The sequence below is a fragment of the Microcebus murinus genome, chromosome 2 (assembly GCF_040939455.1).
Source record: "Microcebus murinus isolate Inina chromosome 2, M.murinus_Inina_mat1.0, whole genome shotgun sequence".
In the NCBI taxonomy this organism is placed as follows: Eukaryota; Metazoa; Chordata; class Mammalia; order Primates; family Cheirogaleidae; genus Microcebus; species Microcebus murinus.
In genome coordinates, this window is record NC_134105.1 from 16,356,859 (window position 1) to 16,383,085 (window position 26,227).

General features: G+C 40.4%; 2 protein-coding genes across 8 annotated transcripts in view; one reads left to right on the forward strand and one right to left on the reverse strand.

Moving 5' to 3' along the window:
• STPG1 (sperm tail PG-rich repeat containing 1) overlaps positions 1 to 21,759 on the reverse strand; it is a 49,620-nt gene extending 27,861 nt beyond the window's left edge. The window contains exons 1-3 of one of the 6 annotated variants that reach the window (XM_075995117.1): positions 20,437 to 21,759; positions 14,893 to 15,030; positions 3,446 to 3,564 (exon numbers count right to left, since the gene is read on the reverse strand). In XM_075995117.1, coding sequence (XP_075851232.1) covers positions 3,446 to 3,564; positions 14,893 to 14,962 — 189 coding nt within the window. In that variant the 5' untranslated portion in view covers positions 14,963 to 15,030; positions 20,437 to 21,759. Of the gene's footprint in view, positions 1 to 3,445; positions 3,565 to 14,892; positions 15,031 to 20,317; positions 20,414 to 20,436 lie in introns of those variants that run through there. The other 5 variants (XM_012750705.2, XM_012750704.2, XM_012750706.3 and 2 more) reach the window with 5 other exon arrangements.
• A 102-nt stretch (positions 21,760 to 21,861) lies between these two features.
• NIPAL3 (NIPA like domain containing 3) overlaps positions 21,862 to 26,227 on the forward strand; it is a 45,547-nt gene continuing 41,181 nt past the window's right edge. For both annotated transcript variants that reach the window (XM_012750700.3, XM_075995094.1), the window contains exons 1-2: positions 21,862 to 22,014; positions 24,986 to 25,333. In XM_012750700.3, coding sequence (XP_012606154.1) covers positions 25,241 to 25,333 — 93 coding nt within the window. In that variant the 5' untranslated portion in view covers positions 21,862 to 22,014; positions 24,986 to 25,240. The remainder of the gene's footprint in view (positions 22,015 to 24,985; positions 25,334 to 26,227) is intronic.

Consider the following 26,227-nt stretch of genomic DNA (forward strand, 5'->3'; position numbering starts at 1 on the left):
GACTAAGGAGTGGTGGAGATAAGATGTGCACATGCAATACCCTCAAGCCAAGTAGAAGGCGGCCGGGGCAGAGGGAGTTATTTCCATGGGGAGGGTGGGGGAGTGCAGAATGCTGGGGACCAGGAGCTGCAGCCTAGGTTCATTCTCGCTCTACCCAACCCTGGCCGGGCAAGTTACTTCACTCTCTTTTCGTCTCAGGGTCATTATCTGAAAAGTGGGACTAATGATGGGATTTAGCTCACAGGGTTATTATAGGGATTAAATGAGTTTAAAAATGCAAAGGTCTCCAAGGGGTGCCTGGCATGTCATCAGTGCCAGCCAAGGGTTTGATATTACCAGGAATGTGTCCTGCAGGCCCCTTAGGAAGGGGTACTGGTGACTGCTATGGAGAAGGCAGGCTTCACAGAGCGGGAAGGTAGGGCAGAGCCCGCTGTGGGTCAGATATGCAGCTGAGGGCACACTTGGGGCACTTGTCCTGGTGACCTCTACAAACCAAACTTCCTCTCACTTGATGATCCCTGGATCAGCATCTTATCAAGTTAATAAGTGAATAGTATTAACTTTGTATGACTTCACCACAAATGAAGCACTGGCTGGCTTACCACCTGGGAGGACAGATTCACAGACTATGTATGGCATTAACATGTATTTTTAAATTGTGCCCATCAAGAGGGCATAGTGTGCCTGACCTACCAGTGTTCCTTCATTTGAGCCTGGAAGGGATCTGGTTTAGAACCATGGAATAGTAATTCCTGGCAAGGACCTACCCACTATGTTAATAGTATCTTTACTTTTAAGACAAAGAAAAGGAGATGCAAAAACATTAAGTGGTATCCATAGAAGTACACAGTTTGCGAGCCACGATCCTGAGTGAAATGAGGACAGAAACAAGGAGGCAGGGAAAGAAAATGCCCAGCAGGCAGCGGGCTGTGCTCTGTCACACAGATTGGGCATGTCTCTTCATGTATGCAAAGTCACCAGCATATCTGTAAATAATTTGAAAATGTTTAGAAAAATAGACTTCATTTCTAGCAGCCAAAATTGCCGGTCCAGACAATGCACTCTGTGAAGGATTCCCTACACCCAGCAGTCAGATTCTTAGGGGAACTATGAGCTGGGCAAGGAGGCCCTGATGTTTCATGGCAAAGTGAGCCTGAAAAGGTAAGTGCACGTTTCAGAGGGCACCAATTCTGTCAGAGCTGTGCTAAGTGAGCCACAGGACGAATGTGAGCTCATGCACAAGGGTGTGTGTGATTAATGCTGTAAGAAGGGTGGTGAGGCGCTGGAGATTTAACATCTGTTTAATTCGTATTGCCTCACTAAATTATTGGGTGATGTTAAATAAGATCCTTCATTTCTCAATGCTTATTTCCCTCAGGAAAAATAAGAATGAACACAGAATAAGAATTTGTTTTTCTATTTTTATAACTTGAGAAGACCTCAAAAATTACATAATCCAAATTTTATGTTTCTCTAGTGAAGAAACTGAAGCCTAGAAAAGTCAAGTGACTGGTCTAAAGGCACACAGCTAGTGACAGACAGAATAGAGAGAGTCTGATTCATGGATCTCATGCCTTTTCCATAAAACTCAATACTTATTTACAAAATGGCTACAAATATTTACATGAAAGTTTTCATGTTGTCAAACTAATGTGACCACATTTTAAAAGTTGGAACCAACTTTCTGAGCTATTTCTCTCTGTTGGACACTACCTGTAGTTTTGGTTGGCTGCCACCTTCGTTCAATTCGGTAGCAAATGCTCTGAAGAGCAATAGCCTTTTAAAATGCTAACTTTTTGATTTCTGGATTTGAGTCTTCAGAACTAGAGCATGAAGCATGGAGCACACAGACATTAGCTGACATTCTCCTTGGTCTTGAGCTTGGTCTGTTTTGCTAAGGCCTTTTCAGAAACTTGCTGACTTTCAAAGACCAAATTTATGGCTTTGCAGGCCACAAAGGCAGGCGTGGTGCAGTATGTGGAAAGATCAAGAGGCTTTGGAGGGAGAGAGACCTAGGTTGAGGTCTAATTCTTTCAATGTTGATTCAGCAAACATTTATCTTGAGCCTCTTATGTGCCAAACCCTGTGTTGTATGACCTTGGGTGGGTCATTCAACTTCTCTAATCCTCGGTTTCCTCTTCTATTAATTTAAGACAATAAACCCTTCCTTTAAGCATTGTTCTGAGGATTAGAGATGAAAATTAGTCTAAAAATGATTTGACACATAGTAGGGATGAGTAAATGGTGGCTTCTATTATTTTTATTGGAGGCTGGCTGCAAATATCCTAGAGATGGACAATGTAGTATCATGAAAATTACAAACGGGAAACCAGACAGAAAATGGGAGACAGACAGTTAAAACACAGAGGAACTAGAGAGAGAAGAGAGAAACTTCTGAGCAAGTGTGTATCTAATTGAGGAAAACCTACAAGTTATTTTTAAAAAGTGTGTGTGTATATACACTATATTCTTTATTATTTGCTTTGTTAGAATCTTAAAATATCAGAAGTGGAAGAAACTTAAAACATTCTCTAGTTCAGTGTTCTTGTTGACCAAGGAGGAATTAGGCCGAGGGTAGGGGACATGCCAAGACCTTCAACTTCATGCCTCACCTGCACTCAGAACCTAGACCTCCATCTCCTCTTGACCATCTGGGTAAGGTGGTAGGACAAAAACCATTTTTAGAATGCAGCAAAAGGTAACTGAGATGATGACTCCTCGAAAAGTATGTTCTTCCAAAGGTCTTGCTTAAATGAGTGAAGGAATGAAAACTTTAAAGACTCTAAGGATGTCTGTGGGTTATTTCAGCCCCCTGCTGGTGACTGAGGAGAAAGTCAGACCCCAGAAATCCCAAAGGTTAAAAATAAGGGCCCATCTGAAACCAAGCAGAACTTTCCAGATTAGAGAGGGAAAGAGACACAGTGAGATTTGGGGAATTGATAGGGTAAGGGAGAATACAGAAATAATAACATCACATTGTTTAAGGAAGTTTTAAAAGGGGGGAGGGGATGGGCCTCATCAAAAAGGTAATTCTAAACCTATCAGAGGCTTCTTCCCCTGTTATTTGAAGAAAGTCATGTGATTTCCTCTCATAAAGAGTAGGAGGGATTTTTTAAACCTTTTACTTGATTGATACACCTGGGATTTTTTGAATTTTTTAGTTTTATAATGATTTTTAAAATATATTTTTTCTTAAAAACAGTTTTGGTCCAGTTCAATATTTTGGACACCCTAAATCTGAACATAGTTGTTTTCCCTGTATGTCACATTCTTCCAGCTGGTTTCTACAATCCAGTGAATGCCCCTCAGGGAACAGGTACTATGGCTCCTTGGATGACACTGCCCTCCACTGTCCACAGAGAGACGCAGCAGCCAGACAGGGTGCCAGTCCCCTGAGGCCAAAATCCAGACTAAAACCAAAGAACCTTTAAGATGATGTCATTACCGTCTTTTGATAAAATCTCTTGGCTTGAATATTGAATCCTTTCTTTTCTGATTCTGGAACTACTGGAATTTGGGATTTAAAAGGAATAGAGGACTGTGTTGGATATGCAGCAGTAAAACCTAAACAACAAAAATAACAAAATGAAAATTAGCACAAACCAATGAATTGACAAATGCAGAAAACACAGAGGTGTATATTCAAGTTTTATTTTAAATGGCATAGAAGAGAAACTTGCCTTTTAACAGGAGATAAACATGAAACTGGACTTTTAAAATGTATTCCCCACTTATTTTTCCCCCTTTAGAGCTGGACAAGAGGTTTTTCCCTTCCAGTTCTTAAAGTATCAAGACATGGTCACAGAAAGCTCACTGAAGTGGGCTATCCCAGGGAAAAGGACAGATATAATAGGAAAGACATTCTTGCCATGAGGGAGACACAAAAACCATTCTGGGAGCAGCCTGGATGAGGTGAAGGGCAGGGGCAGAGCAAGCATCCTCACTCCTCCTTGGCCCAGAGTCAGACATCAGCAAAGCCCACAAAGATCCAGAGAGGTTAGGGAAATCCAGCTCGGGCCTGGCTCTCATTTTTCAGGGCACTGTGTAAGTCAAATCTAAGGTTACGTTCTGCTTTGAGTAGGCATTGGGTTAAAAAGCAGAATGTAGTCATCTATAGAAAATCAATGAGTTTGAAGAATGTTTTCAAAAAAAAAAAAAAAGAAAATCAAGGTAAAATTTTGTATGTATGGGCTGTGATGTATAAATGTCCACATGATGTATCAACGCCCCCCACCCTCATCTGAGAAACTGTCCACGGTTGCTAGAACTCTGCAGGTAGCATCTGTCTAAATAACAGGTTGATTACAAACTCTAATCTGTGAGTGTCATGGACTCTGAATCTACTTTTTCATGTTTGATGGCTAATAGCTCTTAAGCCTCCCACCCGCCTCTTCCCCTTCTGCCCACGAGTGGGCAAGCTGAGGAGACAACCCAGTACTCCCTCCTGTGGCGCCGACTGGAAGTTCAAACCATGCAAAGCCCTGCCTCCCTGCAGCCCCACCTCCTCACCAGGAGGAAAACCCCAAGCTAGTCTCCAGTTCCCTGCTCTCAATCACTGTTGAGTCAGATCAGGAAGCCTGTCCTGCTCTCCCCAGAAAGCCTCATTATGCGATTAGTGAATCTTATCATACGTTCCTGATAAGTGTATGTATGGCACCATCAGTCTTGACATCCAAGTCAAATTTTGGGTGAGGGCCCATCCTGACTCTGTGGGCTGTTTGCAACAGTCAATCAAATTATTTTAACATCAGAGTCCTCAGCCTCAGAGAGAAAATTGTGCAGAGGTGGAGAAAAGATAGCCAAGAAAAAGCAAAAAGAAGCTTATGTGTTGGCAGCAGCAGGGGATGGTTTGCATAGAAACTACCTTTAAGGCCCCTATCTTCATCTCCGAATTTTTGAAAAAACAAACCTTTTTTTTTCAGAGAGGGAAGCCTGATTCCAATAGGGGCCCCCCAAGGGATACTGTTATGAACCAGCTTTATTGATGAGGAAACTGATGCTTAGAGGGTTGTTAGATCCAAATTACACAGCCTTTAAGTGGAACAGCTGGGGTCTGATAAGTTTGTCTAATGAGCCCAGGCTCTTAAACTCTATGCTTCCTCTTCCTGAGCTGGCCCATAGCAAATTCTCAATAAATGAATGACTGAGACAATGGGGAAGAGGACAATCTCGCCTAATTTGCCTGGGTTAAGGATGAAGCAAATGAAAGCAGCTGAATATATATTTAGTTAGAAAATATTTGGAGATATCTATATACAGAACATTTACTATTTTCTTCCCTTCTCCTCCCCTTCCCATTTAAGTAGGTGGATGTCTATGTATTTTTTTGCTTTAAGGGAACTATAAAACAAATAAAAAAGCAGAAGTAGCTCCAAGGCTTCCTAGCTCTTGTTTCTAAAAGCCCAAGTCCATAGAACAACTAAGAGGGTTTGCAGAGAAGGCAGTAAAGAAAAGGGGATTATAAAAAGGTAAAAGGAAGGGCGTTCTCCTAGGGGAAGGAGAGATTTCTCCTCAACTAGAAAGGAGATCAAAGGCTTCTGGCTATAGTGGAATGGCATATGTCAGAGAAACCCTCTCGATGAGAACAACCAGGAAAGTAGGATTCTAAAAATCACGCTGGGCTGGGCATGGGAGCTTATGCCTGTAATCCTAGCACTCTGGGAGGCCAATGCGGGAGGATCACTTGAGCTCAGGAGTTTGAGACCAACCTGAACAAGACAGAGCAAGACCCCATCTCTACAAAAAAACAGAAAACTTAGCCAGGCGTGGTGGTTCCCACCTGTAGTCCCAGCTACCAGGGAGGCTGAGGCAGGAGGATCAGTGGAGCCCAGGAGTTTGAGGTGGCAGTGAGCTATGATGACACCACCTCACTCTACCCAGGGTAATAGCGTAAGACTCTGTCTTAATCAATCAATCAATAATAAACAACAATCTGGATAATTGAACTCCTACTTCTAGCCAAAATGAAACTGTATTTGCCCTCCTATCTGGAAAAAAAGTTAAAAATGAGCAAAATATATGAAACAATCAAGACATTAGACATCAGGCAACAAAGGACAGGAATTCCTGAGAGAAGGAAAATAAATGAGATTGGCAACAAGATTGCCCCCAGTTTTCTACCTGGAGAAGGTTTCCAGACTATAGCACAGGAAGGAGGGATCTGGAAGTTTGGTGGTCTTCTTCCATTAAGAAATGGTTCTCTGAGTCCAGAAAGGCCAAGATAGCTTGAGTTCACAGAACAAGCACCAAAGAAGAGAGAGCTACCCAGAGAAACAGATATAGAGCTCTGTACCTGGGTCCCCTGATAGTTTCCTAAGTATTGATCAACACATGCACGTGAGAAAACTACCCAAGGCAGGGGAAAGAACCAACTGAAAAAATTACAGTGGACAATTTACATAGGGACAAGAATAGCTCCTATTCCCATGAGTCAGACTGGAAAACCTCATAATTCATGGAATATAAAGTATGCAGAAGTATTTTGTTTGAGAAATAGGGCAAAATTAACCCTGCACTAAATGCTGCTCTGGTTCTAGCTAACAACACTTAAAAGCAAAACCTGAAAAGATTAAACCATTTCCAAATAATTTAACTGCATCCCATAATAAAAGCATAAGAATACTTATGGGATTATAAGAATAGAGAGCACCCATCAGGTAAAATTAAAAATATCTGGCATTCATAAAAAATTGACAGGCATGGGCCAGGTGTGGTTGCTCACCCCTGTAATCCCAGCACCTTGGGAGGCCAAGGTGGGAGGATCACTTGAGCACAGGAATTCAAGACCAGCCTGAGCGACATACTGAGACCCTTTGTCTACCAAAATTTTGTAGATGTGGTGATGGGCACCTGTAGTCCTAGCTACTCGGGAGGCTGAGCTGGGAGGACTACTTCAGCCTGGGAGTTGGGAGATACAGTGATGACACCACTGCACTCCAGCCTGGGTGACAGAGCAAGACTCTGTCTCAAAAATAAATAAATAAATAAAATTAATAGGCAAACAAAGAAAGGAAAAAAATACACTTCAAAATGAGGAGAAAATAATCAGAACCAACTCAAAATGATACAGATGATAGAATTAGTGGATAAGAACATTATAACCACTGCACTAACCGTATTCCACATGTTCAAAAAGCTAGAGAAAAGACTGAACATATTAAGTAGAGACACGAAAGATTTAAAAAAAAGATCCAAATCAAACTTCTAGATGTGAAAACTAAGATATCGGAGATTAAAAATATACTAGAAGACATTAACAGCAGATTAGACACTATAGGAAAAAAGATTAGTAAACCTGAAGACAAAGAAATAAAATCATCCAAAATAAAACACAGAGATCGGCCGGGCGCTGTGGCTCACGCCTGTAATCCTAGCTCTTGGGAGGCCGAGGCGGGCGGATTGCTCAAGGCCAGGAGTTCAAAACCAGCCTGAGCAAGAGCGAGACCCCGTCTCTACTATAAATAGAAAGAAATTAATTGGCCAACTGATATATATATAAAAAAAAATTAGCCGGGCATGGTGGCGCATGCCTGTAGTCCCAGCTACCCGGGAGGCTGAGGCAGAAGGATTGCCTGAGCCCAGGAGTTTGAGGTTGCTGTGAGCTAGGCTGACGCCACGGCACTCACTCTAGCCTGGGCAACAAAGTGAGACTCTGTCTCAAAAAAAAAAAAAAAATAAAAAATAAAAAAAAAAAAAATAAATAAATAAAACACAGAGATTAAAAAGGACTAGAAAATAGAGTATCAGTGAGCTCAGTGGCAACTTCAAGAAGTCTGGTATACATGTAATCAGGTTCTGCAAAAAAGAAATAGGAGAAAAAAAATAGAAAAAGTATTTCAAGAAAAAATGGTTGAAAATTTTTCAAGTTTTATAAACACTATATAGACTCACAAATCCAAGAAAGCTAATGAACTTCAAGCACAAGAAACATGAAGAAAACTATAACAAAGAACATCATAATCCAACTGCTTTTAAAAGTGATAAAAAGAAAGTCTTAAAATCAGGCAGAGAAAAAAACATATGTGTCATATAAAGAAACAAATATAAAAATGACAGCAGATTAATGTTAGAAACAATATCTTTATGGTACTGAAAGAAAAACACTATCACCCTAGAATCCTACACCCAGTAAAAATATCTTCAAAAACAAAAGCAGAATTATGACCTTTAAAAATATACAAATATTGAAAGCATTAATCATCACCAAACTAAAACTATAAGAAATGTTAAAGGAAGTCCTTCAGGCAAAAGAAAAATGATACCAATTGGAAATCTGAATCTACATAAAGGAATGAAGAGCTCTGGAAATAGCAAATATGTGGGTAAATAGAAAATATAAAATTATGAGTATAAATTAATCAATTTACATATAAATAGAAATTTTAAATCATTTTAAAAATAACTATTTAAAGCAAAAATAATAACACTGGATTGTGTGGTTTATAACACATATAGAACTAAAATGTTTGACAAAAATAGCACAAAGGGAAAGGAAAGGAAGGGAAAAAATAAAAAGCACAAAGGGAAAGGAAAGGAAGGGAAAAAATAAAAATATACTGTGTTAAGGTTCTTCTACTACATATGAAGTGTTACAACATCAATTGATGTTAGACTGTGATAAGTTGGAGATGTATACTATCAACTCTAAAGTAAGTAAAGATCAACAAACTTTTTCTATAAAGTGTCAGATAGTAAATATCTTAGGCTTTGCAGTCTATTTAGTCTCTGTTGCAACTACTCAAGGCTGTTATAGAGTAAAATTAAACTATAGACAATAAATCAACAGACTAAAGCCACAGAGTAAAAGCAGCCATAGACAATACATAAACAAATAGGTGTGGCTGTGTTCCAATAAAATTGTCTTTATAAAAATGGGCAGTGGATCAGATTTGGCCTAAGGGCCAAAGTTTGCCAACCCTTTCTCTAAAGCAGGCATCCTCAAACTATGGCCCACAGGCCATGTGGGTGTTTTTGCCCGTTTGATTTTTTACTTCAAAATAAGATATGTGCAGTATGCATAGAAATCTGTTCATATTTTTTTTAAACTATAGTTTGGCCCTCCAACGGTCTGAGGGACAGTGAACTGGCCCCCTGTTTAAAAGCTTGAGGACCCCTGCTCTAAAGCAACCACTAGGAAAACACTACAAAGAGTTATTCCTAATAAGCTAACAAAAGAGATAAAATGGAAGTTTAAAAAATACTCAATACAAAAGACAGAAAAAAGTAAACAAAGAACTGATGGGACAAACAGAAAGCAAATCTCAAGATGACAGACTTAAATTTATATACTAATAATCAGATTAAATGTAAACAGTCTAAATATCCCAATTAAAAGACAGAGATTGTTAGGTTGGATAAGAAAGATCCAACTATATACTACCTACAAGAAACATACTTTAAATATAAACTCAGAAATAATTTCAAAGTAAAAGAATGGAAAAAGATTTACTATGCTAATGCTAATCAAAAGAAAGCTAGATATTAATATCAGATAAAGATTTAAGAACAAAAAATATTAACTGCAATAAAGAAGGTCATTTCATAATGGGATTATTATGAGGGGTCAATTCCCCAAGGGAAAATAACAGTCCCAAATGTTAATATACCCAACAAGAAGAGATTCAAAATAGGAAGCAGAAAATGATAGAACTGCAAGAAAAAAATAGAAAATTCCACAATTATAGTCAGAGATTTCAAAATCCCTCCCTCAATAATTTAAACAGATAGAAAGATAAGTAAAGATAAACAAGACTTAAACAATACTGTTATCAACTTTGCCTACTTGGCATTTATAGAATAGTCCATCAATTCTATACAAACCATGCCAGAAAATTGAAGAGGAAAAGACATTTCCTAACTCAATCTATGAGGCCAGAATTATCCAAATACCAAAACTAGACAGTCATTACAAGACCTACTACAGATCAATAGCCCTCATAAACGTCAACAAAGAAATACTTACGGGCCAGGTGTGGTGGGTCATGCCTGTAATCCTAGCACTCTGGGAGGCCGAGGCAGGAGGATCGCTCAAGGTCAGGAGTTGGAAACCAGCCTGAGCAAGAGCGAGACCCCGTCTCTACTAAAAATAGAAATAAATTAATTGGCCAACTAAAAATATATATAGAAAAAATTAGCCTGGCATGGTGGCACATGCCTGTAGTCCCAGCTACTCGGGAGGCTAACACAGAAGGATCGATTGAGTCCAGTAGTCTGAGGTTGCTGTGAGCTAGGCTGACGCCACGGCTCTCTAGCCCAGGCAACACAGTAAGACTCTGTCTCAAAAAAAATACTTAAGAAAACTTTAGCAAATCAAATACAGCAATATGTAACAAAGATAATATATCATGACCAATTGCAAAGATAGTTTAACATCATGACCAGCAATGCAAAGATAGTTTATCATCTGAAATCAATGTAATTCACCATATCAACAAACTAAAAAAGAAAAACCATATGATCATCTCAACAGACCAGAACAGAATCATTTACCTGCAGTATGTACTCTTTTTTTGGTCTGGCTTTTTTCAGTCAGCATAATTATTATGAGATTCATCTCTCCATTGCTTTTTATTACTGAGTACCATTCCTTTGTATAAAAATGTAACAACTATCTATCCATTGCTGATGGAAATCTGGTCACTGCCAGTTTTGAGGTGTTACAAATAAAGCTGCTATGAGCATTTGACTATAAGTCTTGAATATCTTTGGGGTAAATACTTAGGAGTGGAATGGCTAGATCATATGTTTTACTTTTTAAGAAACTGACAAACTGTTTTTCAAAGTTGTTTTATCCTTGTACATCCCCACTATTAGTGCATGAGAGTTCCTATTATTTCACATCCTCAACAGCAGGCAGTTTTTTTCATCTCAGCCATCTCATTAGATATGTAATGTATCTCATTGTGGTTTTAACTTTCATTTCCCTAAAAATTAATGATGCCGAGCATCTCTTTGCTATTTGTTATCTGTATATCTTTTTATTATTATTATTTTTTGGTGAATTAACTGTTTAGTAGATAGATAAAAAGTATTTTATAAAAACTAGTATCCTTTTATGATTTAAAAAAACTTAACAAACTAGGAATAGAAGCAAACTTGGTTGATCTGATAAAAAGTATCTATAACAAAAGCGTACAGCAAACATGACACTGAATAGTAAAATATTAAAAGCTTTCCCCTGAGATAGGGAGTGAAACTAGCACAACTGGTATCATCTTTGTAGACAACACTGTACTGAAGGTCTCTAGCTAGTACAAAAGTCTATATAAATATACAAAAATGTATGGGTCAGAAAGGAAGAAATAAATTTGTTATTATTTATATTACAAGATTATAGTAATCCCAGCACTCTGGAAGGCCGAGCCAGGAGGACTGCTTAAGCTCAGGAGTTTGAGACCAGCCTGAGCAAGAGCAAGACCCTGTCTCTACTATAAATAGAAAGAAATTAGTCAAACAACTAAAAATAGAAAAAATTAGCCAGGCATGGTGGCGCATGCCTGTAGTCCCAGCTACTGAGGAGGCTGAGGCAGGAGGATCGCTTGAGTCCAGGAGTTTGAGGTTGCTGTGAGCCAGACTGACGCCATAGTACTCTAGCCTGGGTGACAGAGCAAGACTCTGTCTCAAAAAAAAAAAAAAAAAAGATTATATATGGAGAAATTTCAAAAGAATCTATAGATAACCCGTAAGAGGTAATAGTTGAATTTAACAAGGTCACTAGAACCAAGGTCAATATACAAAAATCAATTCATTTTATTCCTATACCAGCCACAAATTAAAAATGAAATTAAATTATTTTCATTTATAACAGCATAAAAGTCAAATGCTTAGAATAGATATAATGAAGATATATAAGACTTCTACATAAAAAACTATAAAACACCAAGAACAATTTAAGACAATTTAAATAAAATAAAGGATACAAATGAATTGAAGAACTTAATATAATAAATATGTAAATTATCCTTAAGTTGATTCCTAGAATCAATGTAACCCAACTTAAAATGAGAGTAAGGATTTTTAAAGACATTAATAAGCTGATTGTAAAATTTATATGGCTACCCACATTTGATCACTACACATTTTCTGCTTATATCAAAATATTACATGTACTCTATAAATATGAACTATTATACATCCATAAAAATAAAATAAATGTATATGGAAAAGCAACGGGGCCAAGAACAGCCAACATAAACAAAGAAGCACAGAGAGAGTTGAAGGACTTATACTACTAACAACTTGTTATAAAGTTACAGTACTGAAGACAGTATGATATTTGAACAGAATAGAGAATCCAGAAGCAGACCTGCATATACATGGACACTTAATTTATGACAAAGATAACAAGAGCAATACAGAGTAGTAGAGAAAGAATGGCCTTTCAATAAATGGTTCTGGGTCAATTGGATATACATATGGAAAATATTCTAACAGAGTTGGGCAACATCTTCATACCATATACAAAAACAATTCCAAGTGAACTGTAGGTAGACATAGATGTAACAGGCAAAATAATACAGTTTCTAAAAGAAATTATCTTGGAATGAGGAAAGATTTCTTAAATAGGACATATACACTAACCATAAAGAAAATATAAGTTGGGCTGTATTAAGAGCTTCTGTTTATTAACACATTAAGAGAACAGAAAAAAAAAATCACAGACTGGGGTAAGATATTTACCTATAGTCAACAAATGACTCGTTTCTATTTCTATTTTCTTTTTCTTTAACCCACAACCAAAGCTTATAAGCATTTCTAGAATGGTTTAAAGAACCTTTATAAATAAGACAAGAACTGAATGGTTTAAGGAACTCCCATAAATAAGAAAAGAAAAATTCAGTAGAAAAAATATGCAAAAAATTTGAACAATCACATCTCCAAAGAGAATATCCAAAAGGCCAGCCAGCATATGAAAAAGTGCTCAATCTCACTGATCAAAGGCCAATGCAAATTAAAACTATTCTGAGTTGAAATCTCATACATTGCTTGTAAGGATTAAACTGGCACAATCATTTTGGAAAATCGTTTGGTAGTATCAACTAAGTTTATCTTAAACAAACCCTATGACCCAGCAATTATACTTCTTTGGTCTAGACCCAAGAAATACATAAATACATTTCCTAAAAGATATGTACAAGAATCATGATTAGAAGCTTTTATTCATAATAGCCAAAAACTTGAAACAACTAAATGTCCTTCAACAGAATAAATTGTCATATATTCAGACAATGCCAATAAAATGAACAAATTACTGATACATGAAACAACATGAAGTTAAATCTCTCAAACACACGTGAAAAAAAGCCTGAGAGAAGAGTTCACATTGTATGATTCAAATTTATATGAAGTTCAAAAACAGATTAAAGTTATTAATGACATGAGAAGTGAGGATAACTAACGTTTACATAGAAAAGGGTGGTAACAGCTGGAAAGGGACAAGATAAGGGCTTCCAGGATGCTGTTGACACTGTATGTCTTGGCCTGAGGAGTGATTCCACAGGTGGTGTTTTCTTTGTGAATATTCATTTACCTATACAATTATAATCTGTGTAATTTTTCTGAATATGTACTGTGATTCCATTTAAAGAAATATTAAAGAAGAAGAGAGTGCAAAATGAGAGAATGGGAGGAAGAGAGATCGGTCTCTGGATTTGAGAGCAGCAGTGACTCTGGAAGCACACCCCCTGGTGGTAATACCAGGAAAGAAAAAGTGGTGGACCCTGGAGGGATCTCAAAATGAGGTTTCCAGCATCAGCAATGATTCCCAAACTGCAGGTGTGTACCAGCAAAACCAAAGAAAGCACATGGACTGGGGCAGTGAAGATTTCACCAGTGTGTATGGTTGGTTTATGACCTGAGTCCTCCTTCCCTCCCCACTCCCAGCCTCTCACCATCACATCACTTTTTTTTTTAATTCAGCATATTATGGGGGTACAAACGTTTAAGTTGTATGTGTTGCCTCCCCCCTCCCCGCATCCCCCCCAGAGCCAGAGCTTCAAGCGTGTCCATCCCCTAGATGGTGTGCATAGCACTCATTATGTACACACCACTTCTTTCTACTGGGAAAAATCCAAACTTGAAATGAGGAGATAGGATTTGTGCCAATAATGGCTGGAGTTACCCTTTCCAACAACCCAGCAGAATGGGGGCTTATGGCCAGAACTCAAGTTGAGTTTTAGAAAATAAAGAAAGATCTCTTATTCATCTAAATTTGAGCACTGAGATTCTTACCAGAAACACGGAAATAACAAATCTGCTTTTTTTGTTGTTGAAGAGCTTCCTCTTTCCCCCTCATCCTCTCTTTGCACAGTTCCTTTCCAATCATCACACTTGAATCTATCTGATATGCCTTAACCACTTCGGTACGGCACTCACCGGCCGGGAAACCTTGCCCACAGCTGGCACTCATGGTCCGCACGATAGTTTGTGCTGTGCATTGATGACGAATCCGTTTTGCTCTTGTGTGATGAGGAAAGCTTTAAAGCACTGAAAGCTTGTTTTACTTTACAGGCAGCTTTACTTGTAATGTAAATCAGAATAGGTAACATATACATATATGTTTTCATTATGTTATTTTTAAATGTTCACAATTTTATTTTGATAAATGAAAAATTAGAAAAGTCAAGTTTTGTTATTAATGCTAAAGTTGACACTCGGTTGTGTGCCTTCATATCACGGCTGTAGGCTATAGTCGACGCTCGTACGGAAGTGGTTAAGAATAGCCTTATGGATATAACCCAGGACTGACTCTATTCTCTTCTTCTTTAATACTTCTTTAAATTGAGGCATAATATATATTCTATATCCCCTAAATTTATTCTCATGTACTAAAATGAACATATATCAGGAACTCTGTCCTCCCCAAAAGACACATGTTAACTAAGTTCACCAAACCTCTGTGTACTTTGTTGGCACGTCTGAAAGGTTTGCTGGTTTGTGTGTCATTCTCTGCAGAGTTGTTCATGTCAGCAAAGTTCTGGGACTTGATGCATTTGTTTGATGGAAACCTCTACCACATGTTCTTTTAAGCACCTGAAAGAGAAAAATGCAGCATTTGTAGGTATCACTCCACATTGTTGTTATAATAATTATGGTGACTGGGTTCTGTTCCAGCTGCAGGATAAACTAAGAAATCATATGGGTGAAAGCTAAGGTCTACCAAGTCCTATGACCTCAAGTCTCAAGCACGTTGTTTGTGCTGCTTACAGTAGGAACTCTGTGAGAGTTCACTGTTGATATTACCTACAGCTTCCTGAATCTGTAGGTTTATAGTTTTCATTAAATTTTTAAAATATTCAGCCACTATTTTTCAAATATTCTTTCTGCCTTCTGCCCCCTAGGTCTTTCCTGGGAATACAATTATTTATATTAATATATTAGAGCACTTCATATTTTCCCCAAGGTCATTGAGATTCTGTTCAGTGTTTTTCTTATTTTAGTCTTTTTTTCCCTGTGATTACTTTGTTTTTTCTTTTTTTTTTTCATGTTCCTATGGATTCTGATCCCTGTGACTACTTTGGATAGTCTCTATTGTTATGTCTTCAAGTTCACTGATCTTCTGAAGTGTCTAAGCTGCTGCAAATCCCATCTATTGTATTTTTTTTGAAATATTATGTTTTTCATTTCTAGAAGTTACACTTGGGCCCATTTTCTATATCTTCCATTTCTAGCCTCATCACATTGATATTTTTTTCTTTACATCCTTGAGCATATTTGTAAGATTTATAATTGCTGCTTTAAGATCCTTTTCTACTATAATTCTATGATCTGTCATTTCAGGGACTATTCCTATTGGTTGATTTTCCTCTTGGATATGGATCGTGTTTTCTTATATCTTTTCATGTCTGGTAATTTTGTATTGGATACTGAACATTGTGAATTTTACATTGTTGAGAGCTAGATTTTGATATATTCCTGTAAAGAATGTTGCAATTTTTTTTCCTGGCACATTTTTCAGTAACTCATAGATCCATTTGATCCTTTCAGGTCCAGGGCAGCTTTTATTATGGGAATAATTTATCCCTACTACTAAGGCACGACACTTCTTCAGAGTCTCTCCAGTCCCTATCTAATATAGTGTCTCTTCATCCGGTTTATGGTAACATGAAATATTCCCAGTTCTGTGTAAGCCCCAGAAATTGTTCAGCCTACTGTTCTCATGAGTCTGTCCCCAGTCTTAGTTTCCTCTCATGCTTGAGAAGATCACTACTCAAAGACTTAAGGTGACCTTTCTTCAGATTTCTGAACTACTTCTGTACAGCACCCTCCTTTGCTGTTCTCTTTGTAAATTTCAGCCTCTTTGGCCTCCCTGAATTCTGATTTTAATCTCACCAACTCAGAAATCTGAAATTTGTTTGGATTCTTGCTTCCCTGCAATGTGGCCTGGAAACCGGCACTAAGTGGGGGCAATTATAGGATTCACCTTGTTTTACTTCCCTCAGGGACTACAGTACTACACTGCCTGTTACCCGATATCTAAAAAGAGTTGTTTAATATATTTGTCTATTTTTCAGTTAACAGTAGGAGCACAATTTAATTTCCATAGCAATTAATGCCTCATAAGCAGACTTCGGGTTCCTTTTGCCCATTTATTTTCCTAAAAAATTTACACAATTTATATAATAAATACTAATGAATGAAGGATTGAATACATGATTTAATGCCCTCCTAGTCCTTTCCCCTTCCCTGTTTGTTCCTTACTTTATTCTATCACTCTCATAGCAGCAATCCCCAACCTTTTTTGGTTGACAATATACACTAAAATTTAATATTTAATAGAATTATTGTCAACACGCTTCAAGAAATTGAGATTTCAAACCAGAAACAAATCAATAATGATCATTGCACAATCACCATTCAAGCTTAACAATGTCTTTTAGTGTCTATAAAAGCAGCCTCTATCCACTTACCACCCTTCAGTGCCATGTTGTTGTTTTAGTAAGAACCATCTACTGCCCTAGCTGCAATAAAGCTGTTATTAAAAATGAATGAGTGTTCTAGAATTATGAGTGATTAGAAAAAAATTAAGCTTCCTATTATACAGTAGTCCCCCATCTGTGGTTTCACTTTGTGCAGTTTGACTTACCCACAGTTGACCACAGTCTGAAAATATTAAATGGAAAATTCCAGAAATAATTCATAAGCTTCAAATTGTACAGTATTCTGAGTAGCATGATGAAATCTTATACTGTCCAGTCTGTCCCATCTGGGATGTAAAATCATCTTTTTCCAGTATATTCAAGCTGTATATGCTTGAATATACACCTGTTAGTCACTTAGTAGCCACCATGGTTACTGTCAGGGTATCGAGGTGCTTGTAAGTAATCCCTACTTTACTTAATAATGGCCCCCAAAGCACAAGAGTAGCGATGCTGGCAATTTAAATATGCCAAAGACAAGCTGTAAAGTGTTTCCTTTAAGTGAAAGTTCTTAACTTAATAAGGAGAGGAAAAAAAAAAGTATATGCTTAGATTGCTAAGATCTATAGTAAGAATGAATCTTTTATGCATGAAATTATGAAGAGGAAAAAAGATATTTGTGCTAGTTTTGCTGTCTCACCTCAAACTGCAAAAGTTATAGCCACAAAGCATGATAAGTGCTCAGTTGAGAAGGAAAAGACATTACATTTATGGGTGGAAAATAGAAACATGTTCTGATTGACAGCAATCAACTTTGGGACTATCTACGGTTTCAGGCATCCACTGGTTGTCTTGAAATGTATCCCCCTTAGATAAGGGGGGGACTACTGAAATAGCAATGTCTGCATAGTTGCAATTTTGAAAACAAGAAATTACAAAAAGTTTTAAAGTAATCCATAATCCTACCACCAAGAGGCAACACTTAATAATGCTTTCCAGTCTTCTTACATCATACCTGTGAAGTCAGAATGAGAGCAGGTGGTGGGAACTGAGGCCTTTGAAGTTCTTAACCCGGAAATACCCTGAGCAGAAAATACCCTGAGTTGCCAAAAAGTGCTTAACAACCGTTCCAGGAAAAAACTGCAAGATATTCCAGGCTTGCTGCCTGAGGCTGTTTGTAATTGATCAGCCCTAACCCCCCCCCCACTTCATTGTTTCTGTATGCTTATAAAACCAACAAAGGATCCAAGTAAAGCAGACCTTGACAACCCTTTGCTTGGTCTCGTTCCTTTCTCTCGCCCATCTCTTTCAGGCAAGGTCCCCCTTGACCCCCACGAGTAACAGAAGGTCCCGCGGGCCGGGACAAGCAGGTGCATCTCAGATGTGAACAGATCACTGCCCAAGTGTGCCTCACTGGTACCCTTGCTTGTACAACTGTTCATGACAGGATGGCATGAGCCTGAAATCTAAGAAAGGGCAGTGAAGGTACAGCACCTTCCTAATCACCAGCATTGTTTAAGCAACTCCCAGGTGGGGGCCACGGCAGTGGTCAGGAGTATCCAGTCCTGATTTTAAGGTTATGCCCTGCCTCCTGATGGTTCTGATTTTGGATAAATAACTTAACCTTTTGAGCTCATTTTCTCCTCCATAAACTGAGAATAACAGTACCTTCCTCTCAGGGTGCCTGTGAGTATTAATATGATGATCCATATGAAATAGTTAATGCTGCCTGGCCTACAGTAAGCTTTTATTAATGTTTTTAACATATGCACAGAGATATTCTATTAACAGCTTAAAATATTACAATAGCCATCATTTATTGAGACCTTACAACCCTAAATGCCTTGTATAGAATACTTCATGCAATCCATACAATAGCTCAGTGAGGTATTATACCATTTTACAGATGAGAAAACTAAGTTTAGAGGGAGGGGTTAAGTGACATGCCCAGAATCTCATCAAGAGTGGAATTAGGCTTTGAACCCGGGAAGTCTGACTTCTGCTCAGTCTGAATCTCTATAATAACCTCTCAGGCACACATTATATCTTAACATGCTAAATTTTGACATTTATCACCTCTGAGTGGGTATGGTTAGTTTTTTAAAATTAGGATATTACATTAGTTTCTAAAATATAAAGCAAATATTTGACACTATTGAATTTTCACAGAACACTAAGGTTCCCAGAATACAGTTTGAAAACTCCTGAGGCAGTTCACTGTTGTACAGTTTCTGACTGCTAGAAAGTTCCTTCCTGTATCAAAGCTGATATTTCTAATTTTTCTCATTCCTTCTAATTCTAAGCCTGGAATCAACTCAAAAATAAGTCTGATTCCTCTTCCACATTGGTGATTTTCAAAATGTGAATCATAGTCTATAGTCTCTTGTGAAATTTTAGTTTGTTATGTGCATGTGTGCATGTTGGGTCACAACATAAATGCATTTCTTACTATGGGTCACAAAATGTTTGAAAGCCACTGTTCAATATGACTATTCTTCAAGGATTTGAAGGCGGCTGTCATATCCTACCACCTAAATACTACTCCTCTACTCCACATTGGCTTCTGCAACACTTCCCTGTAGCATGGAGGTTCCTTCTACTCACTATATGGGGCATCATCTTCTGGTCCTGTCACTAGTTTCACCTGGGTCTCTATTCAAACCTTCTTGCGGATGACTTCCCTGACCACCTGATCGGAGCTCTGACTAACCTGATCACTGAACCTTCAGCCTTTTTCTTGGCATATAATAGTTGCTCAATAAATATCTGTAGAATGTGTAATAACTGGGGAATGAATACTGGAGGTAGACATATTTTAGCAAGAGTGTGTATAGAAGTGCTCTTAATACAATTCTTTCCTTTAGGAGCTAGAGTCTGTAAGTATTTAACTCACATGATTACAACACAGGCATGCTTTCATTCTACCATCTGTGGTTTTTTTTTAAATGTTGTATATGCCATAGTATTATTGCCATAGTATTATCATATATATTTATACATATTACTGTATATGGTACATCGATATATACTAACCCAGTACGCTGTTACTCTATGTGGAATTTTAAGGGGTTTGTATGAGTAGTTTTGAGAATAGGTGATTTTAATCAATTCAGTCATAATGCTATCAGACACCTTGGAAGCCGTTTACATTTTTCAAAGCACTCTGAGGTAAATAATCCATTAGATATTTTTCATAGGTTGAGAAAGTATGTCAGTGAACTGGAAGAAACTTAGCGGCTGGCTAGAGACCGCTAGATTCCCATCTCGCCCTTCCATTTTACAGATGGGTAAATCGAGGCCCAGCACAGGGAGGACGCTTGCCGAGGGACACCCGATGTGTTGGGGTGGACCTAGTCCTAGAGGTCAGCTCTTTGCCGTTCACCCACTCCGGCACCGGAGCCCCCAGCCGTTTGTGCACTCGTGGGGGCTGAGCAGAGGGGTCAGACGCCCACTCCACTCACAGTAGCTCCGCGGAGAAGGCACGCCATGCGGGAGCACCGAGCACGAGGGGCACCTCCCACAGTGGCTTCTTCCCGCCCGCGGGACACCACCTAGCTCCGCCCGGGAACTCCGCACGCACCCGCAGGCCGGGGGTCTCGGTGGGCAGCCCATGGGGTGCGCCGCGTCCTCCTCCCACGACCTCGGGGACCGGTTCCCCCACCAGAACTGCCTCCTACCTCGTCTAGTCCCGAGGGCTGAATCCACCCGCCCAGCCTCCCTGTCGCTATGGCAACCACAGGCCTCACATTCCAGCGTCCACCTTACGTCCGTCGCTGAGTAACTCTAGCCAATGACATCCTCTGTTTCTCTAGCGTGAAAAGTTGTGGACCAATCCTTGGAGGCGTTTCAAAGCCCGCCAGGAAGCTACCAGAATTTTAGGGTTCAGGTTAATTACGTCAGTACCCGTGGGGAGAACTAGTAGAGATTTGTTTAGGCGACTCCTCAAAAATCTTGTGAAAGACCAAAGCCATGTAATTTTGCCCACTCAAAACTCTTACTCTGAGAAAAAAAACTTAAGAGAATTGACATTTATCCAAGCCCTATTTATAATAGCGACTGAAAACAAGATTGATAATGGACAACTATCCAAGGGCAGCCACGTAGTATTCCTTGAGCTTCCCCTGCACGCTCCAGGGCTGTCACAGTGACCTTGTCACTCCCCTGCTTAAAGCCCTCCAATGGCTCCCCTTTAAACTTGGGATTACACTCCCAAATATTATAAGCCATTGCTAGCCCGCTGGCCTTTGGGCAGTTCCTACAATGTGCCAACTCGGGCCTCTCTCGAGTGTTCCCTGTGAGTTCCCTCCGCCCCAGGACCTGAACCCATAAGCACCTCCCTCTCCTTGTTGAGGCCTCAGCCCACAGGACGTTTTATCATCTGTAAAGCCGGCATGACTCCGGGTCTCACTCCTTGCTGTGAGACTCTGAAAGGAAGTGGGTGCACGTGAAAATGATAAAAAGCTTGTTGTCATCTGTAAAGCTCCAAACACACGTTAATTATGACAGCTGTCCGTTATGGAAGGACGTTCAGTAGTGCTGGGAGGTTTGGCCAACAGGTGTTCCGGGAGGGCCGGAAAGGTATGGCCGCGAGTACTCGCCTGGAATTTGTGGTGAAATGGGTCTGAAGGCCGTTTAGGACTTGAATATGTGGTGCCAGCGTGCGGTGGGTGGAAGGCAGGAGCAAAGCCCAGGAGGCGGCTATGAGGATAAGGAGGGAGGACGCTGGCAGGCGCTGAAGCCGAGCCCACCTGTCGGGCAGGTGGAGGTAAGCAATCACCTGAGCTCTCTGAGAGGGGGAGGGGGTCTTGCTGCAAGGTTCCTCCTGTGGCCGCTAGAGGGGACCCCTCCAGGTGAGCGCCCGCTCTGTCCCCAGGTTGCTCCCCTGCGCTGCAAGCAAGCTTTGCGCCGCGGCCCGAAGCCGGGGACTGTCCCGCCCACTCCCTCCTTGCAGCCACCCGCCTGCGCGAAATGCCTACAAGCTTCTGACTGGCAGGCGGCCTGGCAAATCAAATCGCGGCCTTTGAAAGCAAAACACTGCAGCACCCTGGCAGCCCCGAGTTGGGAAGGAATTAAGGAGGCTGTGCCTCCGGGTTGCGCAGGCAGCCCCCTTCATTTCTCGGAAACCTCTGATAAGTGAACCTCAGAGGAGACGCCGCCGGTGAGTAGTAATTAAGACTGGGGGAAATTTAGCCTTCGGTTTTGTTTTTGTTTGTTTTTTTTTCAGGAAGAGCGATTGCGTTTGTAATCATCTGATGTCCCCTAGCATGAATACCCTACCTTGTTGCTGTCACCAGCCTTGTTAGTTTGGGTCCCGTTGCCCCAGAACGTTCGTTTCATTTTTGCATCGAGGGTGAGAGGAGAGGGGCCGTGGGATTGCCTTAATAAAGGTGATGCCCGGCTTTACCGAACCAGGAAGTGAAATGGAGCCACTTTGCCAAAATTCTCTGCATGCCGGTTCGGGTTTCCTGGCAATAGCAGGTGGCGGAGTTAGCAGGTGGGATGAGGGGATGCATTCTTGGTTTGCTCTGGCTGCTAGAACACAGGTGCTGTCTCCTCCAGTGTAGTGTTTCCAACTCAAGGGGAGAGGACGGAAGTGTGTAACCCTTTCGTGAGCCAAAGCCCAGAAACAGAAAGACTGGCGTGTGACAGGCACTCAACGCTAGAAGCGGAATCGTCAAGTGGTGGGAAAGAGCATGTTTTTGTTGTTGTTATTCAGGTAGAGCTAAATTCTAAAACAGACCTTACCCTTAGTGGCCATAAGCCACGGTTCTCTCATCTGAAAAACATGCCTTGTGGAACTGGTGAAATAATTAATGGAGAAACGGGTGGGGATGGGAGTGGAAGCAAGCATCTAATGAATTCTCCTTTCTTGGATCAGTGACCATGTCTCTAGCTGTGGAGTGGCTGGCAACACAGAGTTGACTACTTGCCTCTTGGACATAAGTTAGTCCTGGAAAAGTGCTTTGAAATCAGGAAATTCTTTGTCCCTAGACAAAGAATGTGTGCCTTTTAAGGGAGCACAACTTGCAAAGGGTTCATCCGAGCCTTTCAGTCCAAACTCCCACCCAGCTGAGGGAGAGCCTTCTATCTTTGCAGCCAGGCCTCAGTGGCCTGGGGTTCCAGAGGCAGATGGGGAAACTGCTTTTCAAAGCTCATTAGACCACAGCAGTGCTAACCACCACAAACAAAAACAAAACCAGAAAACCACCTGGACAAACCAGCTGGTCTAAAGGAGATCAGGAGGCCTGGATAACCCCCATCCCCTTGGCATGTTCCCAAGGCCTGTTTGTTTTCTCTGACCTTCTGAGGGTGGGGCTGGGCATATGTTTGTTGTAGCTCTGGAGCTGTGGTTGATGAGGCCTGTGTAAGGCATTCTTGACTGTGAAGTGGCCACAGCGCACCTGGTGCCTCACGGGCCTGCATTTAGTCGGTAGGGAAGTATGGAAGTCACCGTGCTGGGCTCTGGGGTAGAGGTCAGGAGGGAATGATAGAACAGGGGATTCAGCAAACACCTCACTGGAGTTCAATTATGTATCGAAAGCTTCCTAGGGCCTCTTAGAGGTAGAAAGAGCCCTGGGCCACTCTTAAGGCTCTCATTATATTAAAAATGCTGAAACTGGGATACAGAAATTTAACACAGATAATGCTTTTCACACACACAAAAAAGCATAGTGAAAGATAATTGTGGGATGTGAGTTACCTGATGAGTGCACGTGTCTCATATGTGTATACTGAATGTACAACCCCATCTGGAGGTAGCAGCAATCATTTAGTTTTTTGAGATACTTTGACAAAGTGAAACCTGGGCCAAATGGTCTCCATAGATGCCCCTGTGCTAAGCCTGCATCTGGTGTCTCTTAGTGGTGGAGATGGTGTTTGCCCTGGAACACATGCATGTGCTATTCATACCAGAACCAGAATTCCTGGGCCTAGGGCCTGATAGCAGAAGGAACTGGAAGCTACAGGACAGGCAGAAGGTAGCTTTCTGAAGCCTCAGGGCATGACAGACACTGTGTCTGTTTGGCATACAGTGAGCCTTCCATAAATATTTGTTGAATGAATGAATAAGAGAAAGGAATATGCATGAGTAAATTAAATAAGTGAAAATACAATTAATACTAATAAGACCTGACATTCATTGACACTCATTTGCTGTGCCCACATTTTGCATACATTATTTCATCTAATTCTGACAATAACCCTGTGCTGTATAAACATTATTATTTGTATTTTACAGCTGGGGGAACTGGCTGAAAAGTTAAATGACCTAGCCAACGTGAAGTAGATGCCAGATCATGGCAGATCAAACGCAATTTAAAACATTTTTATCTTAAAATAAATATAGACTATACATTAGAATGCATTTTTGTTGTTGTTGTTTTATTATAAGAAGACCTCAAAGAACCCCTTAGCACTTATGGTAGAGTTTTGACCACGCCTCCTAGAACAGAAGGGACCTACTTTCTCTTTCTTTTTTTCTATTTGGTAGGAAATGTTTGAGAATCACTGAAAACATAAGTCCAATGAAGTTAACAGGGATTATCATCATTGCTGGTTTTGATGCCACATTATTAACCTCACTTCACAGATGAGGCAGCTGAATCTCTGAGGGACAAAATGATCTGGTCACACAAGTTTTCCACCACCCTGTGTCACCTCACCTGTGTCAGGCTGACCCTCAATGGCAGGCCAGTTCTTCTATCTTCCATGGAAATAACTTTTCTTCTCATTTTTTCCTTCCTAAGTTGAAACCCAGTGGTTCCTTTTTTATGGTAGTGGGGGTTTTGTTTTGTTTTGGAGACCTGGAGAAGTAGACTTAGGTAGTATTCTACTTTTTGTGTCCTAGAACCCATGGAAAAAAGGAGGATTTAAATTAGGGAATGATGGGAGCAAGGAAGCAGAGTGGGAGAGGAAAGGGTGTGGCTAAGGGCCAGGGAGGGAGCTTTTGAAGTTAATGAGTCATATGTTTATTAAGGGGGCCAAAGGCATGATAGAATTTTTTAGATAGCCTCACTTCTCATGGCTAGTTGTGGCTAGTTTATCCTAATAGTATTCTCTTCTTGGGTAATAAAGCTGGGCTCCCTGTTTCACTGTTCATGCATTTTTAATGTTCCTCTCCACCATCCTAGAGCCACCAGAATCGGAAAGCCCACCCCCTGTCTGCCTGCTTGGGAGAGACACAGAAGTTGGCACTTCTGTGTGAAGCTGAGGAGAAGGCCGTAAATCAGCAGGAAGAGTCTCGAAGTGCTCCTTCAGCGTGAGGGAGCAGAGATGGCTGCTGGAGGGAGGTGAACCCCACGAGGGACGATGGCTTCTGGCCTGGGTCCCGCTTAGCAGCAGCTCCAGTTCCCCTCCGCCCCGCGGGGATGTGCCACTAGGCCACCATGGACGGAGCCCACAGCGCCACCCTGCAGCTGCAGCAGCTCCCGCCCACCAGCAGCGACAGCTCCATGAGCGAGGGCTCCTTCTCCTACAAGGCAAGGGCTTTTTTTTTGGTTTGGGAATTTCATATTTTTCTAACAAGAATGTAACACACTGCCACATTGGCTAACAGATATGCCCGGAGTACGTGTGCCTTTCGCTGGCAGAAATGGGCAGGCCCTCCACACATACAGGGACATATGTGATCAAAAGAAAAGAAGTGCTTGTTAAAATATATAAAAGTGGAAGATTCCATTTTTTAATTGATCACTTAGAAGATTCAATTCTTTGAAAATCACCTACTCCATTACTGGAGACAATCTCTGTTCATATTTCAGCGTATCTCTTTCTTGTCCTTTTCTGACGTTACAAATGTGAGGTCATGTTATACGTAAAGTTTTGTATCTTGGTTGTTTCCCTTAACCCGACTTGTGGAATATTTCCTCATGTCATTGAGCAGTGATTGGAAGCATGCTTTTGGAATGATTGCCCAATCTCCTGCTGCACTGCTGTATCAAAATTTGTTCAACAGGTCCCTCATTGGATATTCAGGTTGTTTCTAATCTGAGGTGGCTGTAATCAGTGACATCCCAGAGTGCAAATCTTTGTGCTCATCTCTGACAATTTCCTTAGATATTGTCATATGGGCATAATGAACAGGTCAAAGGGAATGAACCTTTTTAAAAATAGGGGTTTTAATGTCTAATTGTTTCTAAATACCTATCAATGTACCATCTGAAGCCTTGGATTTATTGCAGATCCTTTTTATGGCGCAATCAGAGACTGCTAATATCCTAGCGTTGAAGGAGATTTTAGAGGTCATCTCATGAAACCCTCTCATTTTATGAATTGGGAAAGTGAGGTTGAGAGATGAGAAGAGACATACTTAAGATCATGGAGCAAGTTGAGAGGCAGAGCTAAAACTATTACTCATTCTAGATAATAATTAT